Genomic DNA, 17,472 nt, shown 5'->3' with positions numbered 1-17,472 from the left:
GTATTTTTCTACACGCTCTTTTGGTGTTGGATTGTAAGGGCGTTTCCACCACCTGTTTAGTTCATCAATTTATCTCTCTTATATTTTTAGAGGGATCTATCCCTCTGAAAGAAGGAATATGAGGGCTTGATTTAACGAATAAAGTTACATGCACTAATTTATACACCATATGCTAATTTCGTGTTCTAGATTTACTGAAAGAAAACTTCGCACTAAATTACACATCGAGCCTCAAAGATACTTGTTTTTTTTCCCTCCCCCCTTTGTATCTTTGCTACTTTTCTTCGTGAGCAATGAAAAGAAAATCTTTGGTGAGGAAACGGTGCATGCATTCCAAATCCTAGAGCAATAAATTGACTCAAAGATGCATTTTTGTTTTCATTAGTATCTAACCCCAAATCTCTTTCCCACCTATTCATTCATAAAGTAATAAACAGATTCTCGCAAAAAAGAGAGTAAATAAAGAGATAAAAAGCTTTTTAAGAAAGTGGAGGTGGGGGATTATTGGGAATAAAAGAATCTTAAATCTACACAAAGATACAATACCAAAAAAGAAAAGAACCTAAATTTGACGCGGAAGAAAGAAATTAGAAATTTTATATTTACCCATTTGGATAAGCCTCTTTATTTCTCTTTCTATTCTATGCAGTTTCCCAACCATTGATCTTCTAGCCGCAATGCTTAGAAAGGTTTAACAAGTAAGGCAAAGAATGTGAGTAATTGAGAGTTTTTGCAAAGGGTGGGGGGAATTAGAAAAACCAAGAGCCAAGGTAGGGAATGGTTTTTTCCTTTCCCTCTATTTTTTGTCCTTAACACAACCTCTCTAATCTCTCAAATAAACAAAACCCCACCAGTAAAGCAACTCAATTTTTTCATTTTTTAATAATAATTTAAGAATAATTACCGCAACCATTATTATAAAAATAAACTTAGTTTTTTTATATGAAAAGAAACCTAGTATTTTTAATATAAAAGCCCAACCCAATTCCCAAAAATTCCAGCTTCCTAAGTTGTTGTGCATTGAAGAGGAAGAGGAAGACATCTGAAGCAAAAAAAGAATTTTTATCTAACAAAAAAACAGACAAAACCAAAACAAAACCCCTCAACCCCTTCTTCCTTAACTTGCTTACTTACCCATATACTATACCCCCAACAACAACAACACCTCTCACACAAGTCATTATTATAGCTGATTCATTCATTCATTGAAACAAAGAATGCTTCCTATGAGCTGCATTCTTTTAATGTGCCTCTTGTGCTCTTTCTTATCTCAAATCAAAGCTTTCTCCAACCTCACCTTACCCCACCAACATCCTTACCCTGAAGCTGTGGTTCACGAACTTCATCAGTAAGCAAAAAAAAAATCTACATTCTTCTTTATTTCACTTCGCAACAAAAATAAACACATTTTAACTTTTTTTTGTTGTTAATGCATGCAGGAAAATCAATGTGTCATTTTCTAGAAGGGAACTGCTCTCAAAAGACCAAGGCAATTGTTTAACCGGAAACCCGGTAGACGATTGCTGGCGATGCGACCCAAACTGGTCCGCAAACCGTCAGAAATTAGCAGATTGCGGAATTGGTTTTGGTCGCGCCGCCATGGGAGGTAAAGGAGGTCAGATCTACATAGTGACAGATTCCTCCGACAACGACCCAGCAAATCCAGTTCCAGGAACACTCCGTCACGCCGTGATTCAAGACGAACCACTCTGGATAATCTTCTCCTCTTCAATGACAATAAACCTCCGTCATGAACTCATCTTCAATTCTTACAAAACCGTCGACGGCCGCGGCGCAAATGTTCAAATCACCGGCCACGGTTGCATCACACTCCAATACATCTCAAACGTGATAATCCACAATATCCATGTTCATCACTGTAGACCCTCAGGGAATACTAACATACGCGCGAGTCCAACGCATGTAGGATTCAGAGGCATATCGGACGGTGACGGAATATCAATCTTCGGTTCACGTAACATCTGGATCGACCATTGCTCGTTATCTTATTGCACCGACGGTTTAATCGATGCTATAATGGGGTCCACTGCAATAACAATTTCGAATAATCATTTTGGTCATCACGATGAAGTTATGCTTTTAGGTCATAATGATAAATACAGTCCAGACAGAGGAATGCAAGTGACAATTGCGTTTAATCACTTTGGTGAAGGACTTGTTCAAAGAATGCCGCGTTGTAGACTTGGTTATATTCATGTTGTTAACAATGATTTTACACAGTGGGAAATGTATGCTATCGGAGGTAGTGCTAATCCTACTATTAACAGTCAGGGTAACCGTTACACAGCTCCTTCCGATCCAAATGCTAAAGAGGTTCGTCTTTTAATTTTACTGTTTTACCCTTTTTGCTTTTTGGAAATGCAAGTTGCAACTTTCTTTGACTCATGTTTTTGGAACGAATATACTATGCTTTTGTACTCGCAATGGTGGCGCGTGGAGATGAGATGCTAATGCTAATGATGGAATTTTCAGGTGACAAAGCGCGTGGATACAAATGATAATGAATGGAGTGGTTGGAATTGGAGGACGGAAGGGGATATAATGGTAAATGGAGCATTCTTTGTACCGTCAGGGGTGGGGATGAGTGCTCAGTATGCGGAGGCGTCAAGTGTACAGCCAAAATCCGCGGAGCAAATTAACCAGCTTACCATGTACTCTGGTGTATTCGGTGATCCCAGGTATTACATTTTTCAATATTAAAATCACCATCACCTTACTTTTTTGAACACGTCTTGCATTATTTAATTGGTAAAAAGTTTAAAATTAATCATGTTAATATAGGAGGAGGAATAGGATGCCCTAACAACGGACATTACCTGTCTTATTAACTGGCATTAGAAAGGCTAAACTCGTCTTTTCACGTAATAATATCTTATGATAGAAAAGGTTACTATAGTCTTTTTGGTATACTCCCTTCTCTGACCACATGGTCCTAGTGTCCTACACTTTTTATTTTATCTCTTTAATAAAATGAAAAACACACATGGTGATGTTCAGTTGAGGGACGCGGTACAGCACGAGAACAACTAAACACAAGTTGTTGATGAGCAATATACTCCCTCCGTCCCGGAATAACTGACCCATTTTTTAAAAAAAAGTGTCCCAAAATAACTGACCCATTTCAATTTTCAATACAACTTTCATCATTCCCAATACAATATAACACTAAATAATACTACTTTTATCATTCCCAATACAATATATTTCACTTTCCCATTTATTTATACACTTTTCTTAATCTGTGTGAAAAACCAAAGTAGGTCAATTAAACCGGGACGGAGGGAGTAGCATAGTACTCTACTGTGAAAAGGTGTAGGGAATATTGTTTGTTATTGTTATTGTTATTTTAACACACTTTCACCGTCTTGCTGTTTCCTAAACTTGGGTTAGTGCTAAATCTAACTTTTTATGGTAAAATTATTGTAATGATGGTGTAAAACAAGGTTGGAAATTGGAATTACCAATTTTTAAGTAATTTAGTAGTGAATCAGGGGAAAGTGGGACTTTTTTGTGTGCTTATGCACGTGATTGTGAGGTCATTGGGAATCTCTAGCTCATGGCCCAACGGCCACTTTTTTTTGTTAGCATTCGTCTTTTTCTTATATAAAGTTGAGTGTGTAACGAGATAAAACCCTTTTTTTATGTGGGGAGTGACCTGATTTTGAAAGGTGAAAACTTCGTTTAGATCCCCTTTGGATAGTGTTGTTGGAAGTGAAAACTGTTATTGAGCTACATTCATGCCCCATAAAGCAAATGGTTAGGAGGAGCAAATTCACTTACTCCATTATGAATTGAGCTACATTTATAGCATTTTAATTGAAGGGTTCTTAAATAAGCAACTCAATCTTAGCAGTTTTAGCCTTTAGGATTGAAATTGAAGGATAATCTAGTGACAGTTAAAGACAAAATAAAAAATGGAAAATTAAGGAATTAAAAGAGGTAAGTTTTTATAGGAAAATTTATAATCATTACATTTTCAATTCTTTAAGTTGTATTTTGAAGGCAAGTTTTTTTTTTTTTTATTACTACCTCTGTAACCAATGTTCTTACATCACTCATTAGCAAACAGTTATAAAAGTTGAAATGGGTGAAGTTATTTTTTAAACAAGTCAAGGTTTAGGGCTGGTGATGCTTAATGTGAGAAAGAATGGCAAAAAAGGAGTGCTATATTGGGTGGGGCAACTTGTAAAAAGTTGAATTGTTTGGTTAAAAGTATCGGATACATGATAAGCTAGATACTGGCGGATGATTTTTTATAACCAATAACTGATAAGCTAGTTGATATACGATAGCTGATAGTGGATGAACGTATAATGGATTGTAGTGCTTTGTAAAATTAGCAATTGAGCTAACTGTTAAGATATCAAAGATAAAATTGACTCGTTTTTCTGAAAAACTATAGGTTTAAACGCTACTGAAGTAGTTTACTAAAAAACGATATAAGCTAGTAAAATATGCTATAAATTTGTGAGAAAAATATGTTACTAAAAATGTTGATTTTAATGATATGAGCTTATAAGCTATAAATATTATCCGTTATTAGCTCAAAAATTATTTTGACAAACTGAACTATGGTCTAAGATCTGTTTATAAGTGTGGAATGTATCTCTATCTTCACTTTTCAAAAGAAATAGAGGATTCCCTTTAGAGAGAAATAAACACAAAAAAGTTGATTCTTTTTTTAAAAGAAATTAATGACGGTGGGTTCCAGTTTTAACTTTTTGTATCTATCTCTTTCAAAATGGAGTCCTCTATTTCTTTTGAGAAATGAAGATGATCCTAACTCATGACTTTACAAATTAATTTTGGAGAGTTATGTTATGCTTAATATAATTTTAAAAAAAGAAGAGATGCATGTGTGCGGATTGTTATTTGGCTTGTCTAGACATGAGTGTGTAGGGATAAATTAGGAGACATGGAGGTCTGGGGAGCTGAGTAGAGAGAGGAAAGGATATCTATAGACAATATAGAAAAAGAGGAATTAGAAGAGATATAGAGGTATTGACAACAAAAAAGAAGATAAAAGGTTCTAGAAATGCTGAAGATAAATCAGGAGAGAGAATGGAGGAAAGATTTTCTCTCGGCTAAATACTCTTTCAACAAGATTTTATTCACCAATTCTATACTGTACATGTTGGTATGACGCTAACTTTGATGAAATCACGGTGTGCTGCCATGATTTTGACAAACCCATCGTGATACAAAAAATGCACAATCTTGAATTCATATTCATTCATCAATATGTGGTTAGTTTGAGTGTTAAGAGATTTAGACATCTTAAATAAGTGGTCATGAGTTTGATCCAAAAAATGCACAATCTTGAATTCATATTCATTCATCAATATGTGGTTAGTTTGAGTGTTAAGAGATTTAGACATCTTAAATAAGTGGTCATGAGTTTGATCTCTTATTCATGCATATGAAAAAACCCAATTGAATGCGGATGGACCTACCTCGTGTATCCAACAGATTTATTGACTATAGCATCTATAATCTATAACATATGGTTATAAAAAAAAATCTCATCACTCCAAAGTTAGAAAAGTCCAAATCTTGGAATGAGCTTTCTAACAGAAGATCTGAATGTGTGTAAACAGGGTTGTTGTATAGATAGAAAAAGACTACGTTTCCAGGGTAGAGTGACAAGGACCTGCCCTTACGTCAGATCAGATGTTTTGGAGGGTGTTATGGGTAGATGACTGAAACTATATTCCCTTTTTATATGCTTTCCAGCAAGTAAGCGTGGGACCTTTCATAACATAAACATATTTTGAGCACCCTTTTTCCTCTTGGACCCATTTCTGATTGAGTTGTGTTATTTGAACAACTATTTGATTGACAACTTTTCGGACAACCATAATTTTACAAAGAGAAATAGGTATTGGGACGAAAACCAAAGCAACAGGGAGAAAGTAAAAACATAATGTGAGTATGAGAGATAAAGTTGTCAAAAAATGATCGTACAAATATTGATTAGACCCAAACTAGTCACACAGCTCACCAAGTTGCTATTGGATCAGAATTTGGAAAGGGACTCCCCTTTGTTACTTGCTCACACTGTCTCTACATATCTCTCTCTTGCAACTGATTAGTCTATTATTTCATTATTTAATTGTGTGCCAAGTAACCGCTATTCTCTAGGACTGGGACATTATTGGATCATAATGGCTTAAATCAAATTTGAATTAAGAAGACATGACTTTTGATTAGTACAATTAATTCTCTAGTACCTACTGGTCAGTAGAGTGGTGATCTTCTCCATTTTCCCTAAAAAAATTGGTTCCTCATTTATGTGATTTTGTATGAATGAAGTTTCAACCCTATTGAGTGGTGTCCATTTTAGAGTATCTCTACATTGGCTGCAAAGGATTCAAGTCTTGCTCTATTGAGTGACTCCCCTCTATAAAATTTCAAACTATAATCAAATTTAATTTATTTTGTATTTGACTTTTTTGCCTAAATTTATTGAATCTAGTCACGCATGTAGCTTTAACACAACTGCATCTTATCTAGAGTTGTTTTCCATTTATGTTTTGACTCATACCAGGTTTTGCATGCTAAAAGGCTTGTCTTTCTTACGTATGAGATCCACTCACTTTTTCCTACTCTCGTCGTTATACACACACGGTTTAAATAGAAAATGCAATTAAAGCTCCCTCAACCAATTAACGTTGCTATTGATAGTTTGATACTAGTCAAATTTCTTAGCTATTAAAGTATTTGGCTTTTCTTCAATTTGAAGCAAGTATGAAAGAATCAATTTTAGCTGACACAGATGGTTGGACCTTCTGTTCAACCCGCTGTGGCTGGGGTTAAAGTTCGGAATTTTTCAATTGGTTGGTTATATGCAAATTCCATTGCAAGTCTTCATTGAAGTTGATGGTTCTTTCTGATCTTGCACAAGGGTGTGCCTCCCTAATCTAAATTTATTTTGTATAAAGAAAAAAAGTAGGATGAATGAACTATTAACTACGATGCTTCGATGTTTTGAAGGGTCTAAAAACAAAGCAAGTTGTGCACTATAATTCATGTACTCTGAAACAAAATGTTTGTCATTGTTTTTCCTTCGATTTGAAGCAATTGTCCACCATTTTGTCTTGCTATTGTTATCTCAATGTTTTCATGATTATTAGTGTTTATAGAATAGATTTCCCATGTCTACCAAACAAAAAGGAAGGTACTTTTATTAGAGTCTAATAAGTGAATTATTGAGCAGGGATAATGGAGATATATATCCCGGGTTCAACGGTGGTGGGACCACGACAGGAGCCAACAGCAAGGGTTACAATGGGAATGGGGGGTCCAGCAATGACGATGGGGACTTCTTTGGGATGATATTCAAAGGTACCAGCAGCCAAGCAGCACCGCTAGCACCCTACTCATCATCAATTGTATTTGTTTCAACTTTTTTGTCTCTTTTAATTATTTTCAATTTGGACATTATCACCAACTATGATATTCTATTATCATTACTATGATGATCTCACAATTGGGGTGGGAAAAGAATTCCTTTGATACCAAAAAAGTTATCAAAGGGAAAAAAAAAGATCAAAGTTACAGTAATTTATTTTAGAATTTAGAAATTAGAAATCATATTTCATTATGCACAACTCTTTCTGCTTTTATAATTTGAATATATTCAAATCAAACTGCATATAAAAGTTTCATATCGTCGAATGGGTGAGGTTGTGTACCGTTTATATTTTATAAAACATTGTCTATTATGTAGTGACAACATTAAAAAACGTTGTCAAATATACATCGCCAACACTTAAGTTTTTTCTAAGCTCAATATGCCTATATTTTTTTTGTGGTGTCCGGGGTTTGAATCTGTATATATTATGTATTGTCTCTACCAACTGAGTTAAGCTCACAAGTACATCGATATGCATACTCACACAACGCTAAATGAATATATGAATGAAGTTATAAAATTTAATAATTGGGACTTTTTTAAAATAACAACTCAATCGCGCCATTTGGTTTAGAAACTTAACAAAATCTTGTTTTTTATATAGTTTTTATGATTTGTGGAGTACATTTAGTTTGAGACAAGTTTATGAACATGACATTTAGTATATTGTTGTTGTGTGCAAGTGTGAGTTTATATGTCCCACATCAGATAAAATAGTAAAGGTTGAACACCTTATAAGTAAGAGGACCCATAAACCTATTGCCTTAAGGTTTTGGGTAAGAGTGTGGTGTCTCTCTTGTTCATGTGGTTGTTCTAGCCTCGATGTGGACGGTCCCTCGAGCTCCCCTCATGACCCAACCTCATGACCCAACAGTGGCATCAGAGCTCGGTTCGATGAAGGGTACGACCGAGATAGCCAGTCCGTTTGCGCAGAAAGCAGCAACGGCGGTAAAAGCAGTGTCAGTCCGTTTGCGGAGAAACCAGCAACGGCGATACATGCAAAGTAAGAGCTTCTGCTTGAAGGGGAAGCATGATGAATAGATGGACTCACACTTGAGGGGGAGTGTTGTGTGCAAGTGTGAGTTTATATGTCCCACATCAGATAAAATAGTAAAGGTTGAACACCTTATAAGTAAGAGGACCCACAAACCCGGTTCGATGAAGGGTACGACCGAGATAGCCAGTCCGTTTGCGCAGAAAGCAGCAACGGCGGTAAAAGCAGTGTCAGTCCGTTTGCGGAGAAACCAGCAACGGCGTCAGTCCGTTTGCGGAGAAACCAGCAACGGCGATACATGCAAAGTAAGAGCTTCTGCTTGAAGGGGAAGCATGATGAATAGATGGACTCACACTTGAGGGGGAGTGTTGTGTGCAAGTGTGAGTTTATATGTCCCACATCAGATAAAATAGTAAAGGTTGAACACCTTATAAGTAAGAGGACCCACAAACCTATTGCCTTAAGGTTTTGGGTAAGAGTGTAGTGTCTCTCTTGTTTATGTTCTTGTTCTAGCCTCGATGCGGACGGTCCCTCGAGCTCCCCTCATGACCCAACAATTGTTTTATAACTAAGTTAAAATTTTGAATTATTAATACATTTATACTATTAAATAAATATATATTGTCATGTATATATGATAATTTTATATTGTTTTAATAACATTAGCAAAAGAGGTGAAAAAGACTAAAAAGAAACTTGTTGAAGATGTTGTCACCGACCCTAACGGGGTCACGGAGAATAACAAATAAAAACTAGAAGAGCGTTTTTTTGTTTTGTCAAATTAGGAGACATCATTCTTGTTTTTAACAAATTAGAAGAGCACTTTTTTGGTTCTTAGGTGGTGGAGAGTATCAACGTCAAAGATCATTTACATTGAGCCAAAAGCAATCACATAAGTGAATGAGACATCACATCTTAATCTTAAATCTTACGACATTAGGTTTATTGATAATTTCATGTTATATTGTCCAACATTCACTTTTCTATTCAATGTAAGACTTATAACTCACTTTACACTTGTCACAACAATCCCTCCCTCAAGTGTGAGTCATTCACATGAATGTATGTTTTTCCTCAAGCGGAAGCATTTTCATCTACGCATACTTGCACCTCCGTGACACTCTACACATCAATGAGACGCCAACTGAACATTATTTGGTAGGAAGACTTTCAATATAAGGAGTTGAACCCTTTAGTTGAACCATCAGCTTTGATATCATTGTTAGGTCATGAAAGGGAGTTCGAGGAATCGTCCACATCGAGTCAAAAGCAATCACACAAATCAGATAGAAATCACATCTTAACCAAAAACTTTTAACATTGAACTTATGAGTCATTTCCTTTATACGTTGTTCAACCTTCACCTTTCTAAACAATGTTAAAGTTCTAATTCACATCGTATTTACCAGCAATTTTTTTATAAACAAACGGTTGTAAATTAGTGATTATGTTAGCTTTAAAGATGTGAATCTTGAAACTCGTTTATAAAACTCTTTCGACATCTCTTAAGTTGCAGTCCGAGCTACGTTTGACATTATTGTTAGTTATGAAAGTGGTGTAAGTTTTTAGTTGGTCGTATGAGTGTTGCTTGCTTCTACTCTGCTAGAGTTCATCTTTAAACATATAAGAAAAACATGAAGATAGGAGGATATGAGTGGATGAAGTGGCAGTTGTGATGCCATGTCAACTTCGGTTCCCTTTATTTAATTTTAATGCTTTTTCTACGTAATAATAGTGAAGTGCTAACATGGACTGTCTCCATATCAAAAAGAATTTGTCAAACCGTCCAGTACTAAAGAATTATTATCCTATCTCCATGTGCATATCTTTGGGAAATAATATAACTTAACCTCATAAATGAAACGATTTATTTGCCTCATCTTCAACGGTCATTCTCGTCAAACATCACTATCTATATACATCTAACTAAATAATAATGCAAGGGTTTTTTCTCGAAAAAATGCAAGGATTTTTTTTTTCTCTAAACACAGCCAAAAAATTCACTTACACCTAAATTTAATAATATCAAAATTACCCTTTATTCGCATAAATGTTTCATTTTTTTTTCTTTTTTATCTCTATTAAAACCAATAATTTTAGGACACTCGTTAGTATTCTCATTAGATTTATAGTTTGTTGTAATGTTATCAATGGACTATAAGAGGACAATAATACCTTATGAGTATAGTCCCATTGCATAAATATTTAAGGATTTGTTATAATAAACAAGTGGGGGCAGCTGATCCCACTACCCTCATGGTCAATTCGTCCCTGTTCACATACACACACAAACATTTATTGATATGTGATCATTCCCATCAATCTCAATGAAAGATTAAAGATTGAATCACAAAGTCATTAATACTCTATTGTATAGATAAAAGAATTTATGTTTTTTCATGATGATTTCTTGTGTTTTCTTTGCCTTTGAATTGTAAGTGTTGTTTTTTTTTTTTTTTGACAAGAATTGTAAGTGTTGTTTAAAGTTCCAACTTTAGAATTTACATGAACAAATTTCGTAAGCTTACGTATTCTAAATTACCTACATCTCGAAACACAGGTTTATAGACGTTAACTTGACACATACGTATGTGGAACAAATTGATGTATGCATCGTTTTATAAACTTTGCACGTTATATAAATTCATGTAACATACGTAAACTGAGTTCACGTAACGTATGGAAACTAAAATCAAGTAAAGAACATAAATTTGCAGAAATTTGATTATTAAAAAATTTGCAAAAATTTGACGAAAAAAGATAAGAGAAACACTTGTTTTGACGATGAGGTTTTGGAAGATTAGAGAAAGAGTTTTAGGCGCATTGGAAATTTAAAAGGTATTTTAATCATTTTAGGATGTAACCAAATTTTTAAGGGTGTTACTAATCATCGAATTAGACTTATCCTTGTTTGACTGAGGATCTTTATAGATAGCATTAGAACCAATCTTCTTTGTACAATTGGCTGGGAAATGTCCAATATCTCATAATCCAACCCAACAGAAAAAAGCAACAACTTCTATTAACTTTTTCTGTTAGAGGCTGTTAACACTCAAAATATATTTAGGTTTCTGTTGTTGAAATCGACAGACAATCAATTATATGAAGTCAATCATGGTCAGCCTAGATAGTAAGATAGCTAAGCTATCGGCTGACTAATGAGTCGAATGATCGATGATATCAAGTGAGTCACCACGATTGATGTTTGATCTAAGCAAAATGTATTTAGAAATTTATGAATCACACACTTAAAAGTCATCATTTTTGAGTTTTTGAAGTAATTTACCCTAACACAGCCTTTTTGGGCAAGCGATTGCTAGAGTGCTAAACCTGCGCGCCAAGAAATAGAGAATGTGACACAGAGAACATGTGATATAGCAGTGAAGCTTCACCTAAAAGTGGGTGTTTTGGTTAGTGCAGACGCGGTCAAAACAACCGTGTGTGCGCAATTGTCATGAGTGCTAGTATTAGACTGGCAACGCTGCCTTTGTGTGCCGAAAAACATCACAGATGTCATCTGACCCACTATGGTGTTCTCTTTCGCCAACACAGGCATCACATTGAACCATTCACGTGCCCCTCTTGGCTCCTTTTGGATGTTATTTTTTAAATTATATTATTATTATATAAGTCTACAATTATGTAGCTGGTTTCTCCTTAGTGTGCTTATATTATTCACTAAGATTTGATTCATGTAAAATTGCAAACTCTCCCTAAGGCTATTGTTATGCCCACTAACCATGGAAGAAATTCTTCCTCGGATAGGATCAAGTCAATTTCACCATTCATCGGAAAAAAACTAGGAATGCTAAATGACAACTTTATCAAAGGAAAATAGAAGGGTATATTTACAGTTAATTAACACAAGATACTGGAGGATATAAGGAATGAATAAAAAACAAGAAAGGGTAAATCAAAAGCAACACTATAGCCTTTGATATTAGAATAGTATAGAATCAAACATATGAGTTCTGTTCTATATTTTATGCATATTGATTTGAAATTATAACAAAACATAATGTAAAGTAAAGTAGTAAATTTTGGTTCCACTAAAAAGGATGGAACCAAAAATAAAATCAAAAAGTACTAATTCTGTTCTATTTTATCTGTATGACGAATGGCACCTATATATTCCTCGTTTAGCAAAAACATGATCCGTGAGCTCATTAATTTGCTCCTCTTGTTCATCACACCTGTAGCTAAAATAAAATTATGCTTTCTTCCTTTACAACTTACATTTTGCAGTAATCTAGCACTGGAATGAAATTTCAGCAAAATCACCAATGTGGAAAGAAGAGTTGCAGCACAACACATCAGTTAACCAAAACCATTTCATCCCTCACAACAGCCTCTGCAGCCACTGCTTCTAATTTCTTCCATGTTAACTCCCGCTTCTCTTCTAGTTCTTTAGCCATGGCTTCCTTCTCCAAGTACTGTTTATGACACTCTTCAAACAGTTCAGCATCCATCTCCTGAAACATCTTCCTCAAATTGGCTGTTAGTCCATGCACTGCTCGGTTCCAATGGTTTTTCGTATTACTTTCCAAAGCATCGAAGATTATTGGCAGTATAACATTCCGATTCTGAGCAACTAAGCTTATAATGTGCTCATTGTTCCACAAATAGAGTGCCCGTTCAGCAACCTGTCATAGATTCAATTGACAGAGAGCAGTCAAAAGAAAATAAAGAAATACTTTTCCTTTACTACTCACTATTGTGAAAGGACACGATTTATCATTTATCAAAAACAGGTACTACAATAAAATCTATTGAGCATTATGCATAGCTAGTGTCCTAATTTGAAAGGCCCTGAACCCAACACAGATTCCCAAGGCCCTGCAAATCACAGCACGGCATCTGACATTTTACATACAAAAAACACATATACAATAGATTAATTGAAGCAGGAAATAGAAGTCAACTAAACCCCAACTAAGCCATTTAAACTTTATAGCTCAATATATCCCCAGAGATAAATAAAAACAAGCTAATCAACAACGAAGCACATGCCACATATCACCCTATCCTATGGCTTAGATCATCTCTAATGCAATAATCTAAAAGTATACGAACAACTAAAAGTAGTTTTTGATTTGTTCTAGCATTGGAGTTGAGTGGCATGGCAATAATACGTAAGTAAGTAAATTAAGAACACAACTATACAACTATTATTCTTACATTGAAGTAAAAATAGATGAATTGATCACATTTAGCAACTTGGGGCCAATTAAAAATAACTGAAGAACATCAAGCATTTTTTTATCTCCTTGCATTTTAAATGTTCTTGGAGTACAACTGAACTTAACACACTCTTTTTCTATGTTAGGAGTGCTCTCTCTCCCTCCCTCTACTCTAGATACCACTCCACTAATATCCCTCAGCTGCTCCTTCTTCCTCTACCACTCTTCATGTCATTAACGTGTCACTAAATCAAATAAAGTTCAACTTTCCTAACCCAAAAATATATATACCAGTACCCTGAAATTAACGAAAAAGAACAATATCAAATTTGATTATTCTCCCTTTGATAGGATAGCTAAGGTGAGAGAACAAAATACATGGAAGTTTCATGACCAACATAAGGAAAAAACAGTAGCCAAGTATATCATTCCAACATCCAAGCAACCCATACAAAAGCTCCCACCTTAAGTATGTTATCCAACAAAAGTAGAAAGGATGGATATAATAGAATACATGATTATTTACACTACAAGTTACAAGTAACCTGATCAAAAGCAAACATCCCTCTTAAAGCTAAGAATACCACATCCTTGTATTTTTTGCAATAAACACAATAACAAACAACAAAAAGCAATACTTGAATCTGCACATGCAAAGTTTAAGGTAATTAAAGCAAAAGTGAATGTGGCAGTGACAACAGACCTGAAAGTGAGGGCTGTTAAGGCACCGACCAATCTGTCTGAAAAGAGAAACCATGCATCTCACAAACTCAGGAGGTTGAGTACACTCAAGAACCTCTTCTAACTCATTAAGAAAAAGAACTTCCTTATGACAATTCGTAACAGGCCAATACTTCACCAACCCTTTTATCACAGGATCAGCCAACCTTCCATCTTTCTCAACAAACTGAACAACACAGTAAGACAAATTCTGATGATACGACGAAATACATTTTGGTTTATGAAGTGGAATAAGAGCCCTAATCAAAAAAAGCTTATGTTCCTCTTTCATAGGCAAAGCAAAACCATTTATAATACTAGCCATAATCTCAAGCAATTCACAAATACCATTATGCCTCTGCGTTTCAAATATAAAACGATAAAAGATATTGTTAATAGCCTTTCTTATAAATGGTCTATGAACCATAAACTTCCCATAAATCCTATGAACAATGGTCTTCAAATACTCGCGCTCGCGTTGATCCTCCGAATCAAACAAGTCAAGAAGCTTTAAAACAAACACATGATCTACATAACGCTTCGCTATTTTAATATCAGTCTCCGGTGCAACAATGTAACGCAATAAAATCTCATACACCAATTGTAAATGATTCCAAGATGGATCCATATACGTATCATCTTCTTCCGGATCAACAGTTTCGGTACCTGTATTTTCATGAGAAGCTGGTGGTAAACAACGGAAAATGTTAACAGAAACCATTGAAATCAATTCTTCTTGAAATTCGCTAAATTGAAACGAAGAAGATTGAATAATTTCAACTAGCTCGTAAAGTGTGTGGCGTTTGATTTCTTTTTCGACGATGAACTTGAGTGTGTTTGAGAAATCACAGATATAACAACAGAGTTGAATTTTACGAAGGAAAAGTGCTTCGCGTTCTGGAACGGGGACTTCTTTGAGTGGCGGAAGTGATTCAATTACGATTTGATTCGCCGGCGCCGCCGTGTTCGGTGGTAGGTTTGGTGGCTCGGAATTGAATGTGGAGCTACGTGATGCATGTTTAACAACTACTTCGTAAAATTGGACACTGTTTGTTGAATCTTCAGGGAATGTTAATTTCCCTGATTTCCTGTGTGCACGTTTTATGATCTTGTTGAACATTTTCGAGGAATTTCTTGGAATTGAAGAAACCCTAGAAATTGAATTTGGGGGAAAACGAAGAATGAAGATGAAGCATGGAAACGAAGATGCGGAAATTGAGTTGCGTTTTGTTTTGTTTTGTTCTGATTGTTCGTTCTTTCTTTCTTTCTTCAGTGACTACATCAATTATTAAATTAAAATAAAATTGGATAAATAAGAAAGTGGAAAATTGTGAAAAGGGAAATAATTAGATGTTTAGCTGTTTGTATTGTTGTCATAATTGATCAAAATTGATGTTTAGCTGTGTTGGGATGTAAGCAAAGCCTATGACAGATGGAAAATTAATCAAAGATATTTGTTTTTTAGGAATAATAATGGAAATGATGTGATTTCTCTGTTCATGTATCTACTACGTTTTTAATAATTATTGTCATTTTATCTATTTAAAAAAATAGTATGTCTCAAATTTATCAATCAAAATATAAAAGCAGAGGAACTAAGGAGCCTTAATCAGTTTTGTCAAAAAAAAAAAAAAACTAAAGAGCCTTAATCACCATAAAAAAAAGGACTAGAAGCCTATTACTATTGGAGAAAAAAAATTATGCTACTTTTTTTTTAGGGAAAAAAAATTATGTTGCATAAAATCATATTTAAATTATGCATGATATTGAATTTGTAGTTTAAGTGTGTGTTTGGTTTTAGGGAGAGTCAAAAGTGACCGTAGACACAATTAATTTGGACATGTTTGGATTATGTATATTGAAATTTACTTTGCTTATAGGATTGATAATAATTTGAAGGTATAATTTGCATTTTTTTATTTTAGACATAATTTTTACAGTCAAATTTATTATTCAACCCATTTTTAATTATAATCAATTCATTCAAAATAAATTTTGTTACTAAAAAATACATACACTAATTCTTGAGTGAGGTAAATGCTATTATCTTTGTAACCCAGAGATTTGCTTTACATTTGATTTTGAAATGTTATCCTTGATTGAAATTAATTTTGGATCTATAATTAATTTAAACTTGAAGCTAAAATTTGGACATTTTACCCCTATAATTGATTTTTGACTTGAATGTATTGTCATTGTCCAACCCTCTTCTACATGAATATATCTAAATATAAATTATATAAAATAGTTGATTATGTTTATACTTTTTATTAGAATATGTTTTTGATTCATCACGTATAACTTTTTCTCAGGGTGATAAATAACTCAACTTATTTGAGTTAAAGGAAAAAAAATTCAAGATTCTAAGTTCAAATTCAGAGTAAGGATTAAATATTAATCTAACAACTAATAATTAACATTTGTCATTAAAAACCATACAACTTTTTGGCGTGGTTTTAAGCTTCTTTTAGCTATTAGGTCATCTTGCTGAATAAAAAATGCGATAAATGGATGAAACAATTAAAAACTAAGCTTAATTAAATCATAGTCTTTAAGTTTCACGTTTGTAACATAGTCATCCTTTAAATTATTTTTGTCTCATATCAGTCCTTTAAGTTTACAAATGTGTGCAAAGTTACCCTCTTGTTAAACACATGTTACAAAAATGATGAGTCACCTGTTAAATGTGTGACATTGCATGAACGCTTCTTTTTCCTCATCATTTCAAACCGTTTTCCCGCAAAATCCAAAACCCTAACTCCATTTTTATTCATACCAAAGCTTGAATTTCTCAGGCCAATGGCTTCCAAGCGCAGCAACAGTTCGAATTCGATTTCAAACAAATTATAACAACAGTGGAAATAAGAAAATGCAGAATGAAGAAAACACATTGAAATTTTTTTTGGAGAAAAACACGATTTCAAACAAATAACTACAAATTGATGGTTAGATTTCAACAAGAAAACACAGATTGATGGTTGGATTTCGATTTCAAGCAAAGAACAACACGAGCCTTACCATCGAGCAAAAAAGAACAACATAATTTGTCCTTCAAATCATGTTTGTTTTGAGGAACCCTAATTTGTCCTTCAATCGATTTTGATTTCACCTCCCTTTTTTTATTTTTTTGAGGAACCCTAATT

General features: G+C 34.4%; 2 protein-coding genes across 2 annotated transcripts; one reads left to right on the top strand and one right to left on the bottom strand.

Moving 5' to 3' along the window:
• The first annotated feature begins 999 nt into the window (after window positions 1-999).
• On the top strand, window positions 1,000-7,631 carry LOC146959123 (putative pectate lyase 18). Its single transcript, XM_085740655.1, has 4 exons — window positions 1,000-1,348; window positions 1,440-2,334; window positions 2,494-2,699; window positions 7,238-7,631. The coding sequence occupies exons 1-4, from the start codon at window positions 1,218-1,220 to the stop codon at window positions 7,497-7,499; spliced, it is 1,494 nt and encodes a 497-aa protein (XP_085596781.1). The 5' UTR covers window positions 1,000-1,217; the 3' UTR covers window positions 7,500-7,631.
• Window positions 7,632-12,338: 4,707 nt separating this feature from the next.
• On the bottom strand, window positions 12,339-15,579 carry LOC146959122 (serine/threonine protein phosphatase 2A 57 kDa regulatory subunit B' beta isoform-like). Its single transcript, XM_085740654.1, has 2 exons — window positions 14,313-15,579; window positions 12,339-13,072 (listed from the first exon to the last, which is right to left on the bottom strand). Exons 1-2 carry the CDS (start codon window positions 15,447-15,449, stop codon window positions 12,743-12,745), a joined length of 1,467 nt encoding a protein of 488 aa, XP_085596780.1. The 5' UTR covers window positions 15,450-15,579; the 3' UTR covers window positions 12,339-12,742.
• Window positions 15,580-17,472: the final 1,893 nt, after the last annotated feature.

This window comes from Medicago sativa, chromosome 1 (assembly GCF_051527215.1).
Source record: "Medicago sativa cultivar Bolivia chromosome 1, Bolivia_mono, whole genome shotgun sequence".
NCBI lineage: Eukaryota > Viridiplantae > Streptophyta > Magnoliopsida > Fabales > Fabaceae > Medicago > Medicago sativa.
The sequence above is the reverse complement of the archived record's forward strand: the minus strand, read 5'-3'. Positions and strand labels throughout refer to the sequence as shown.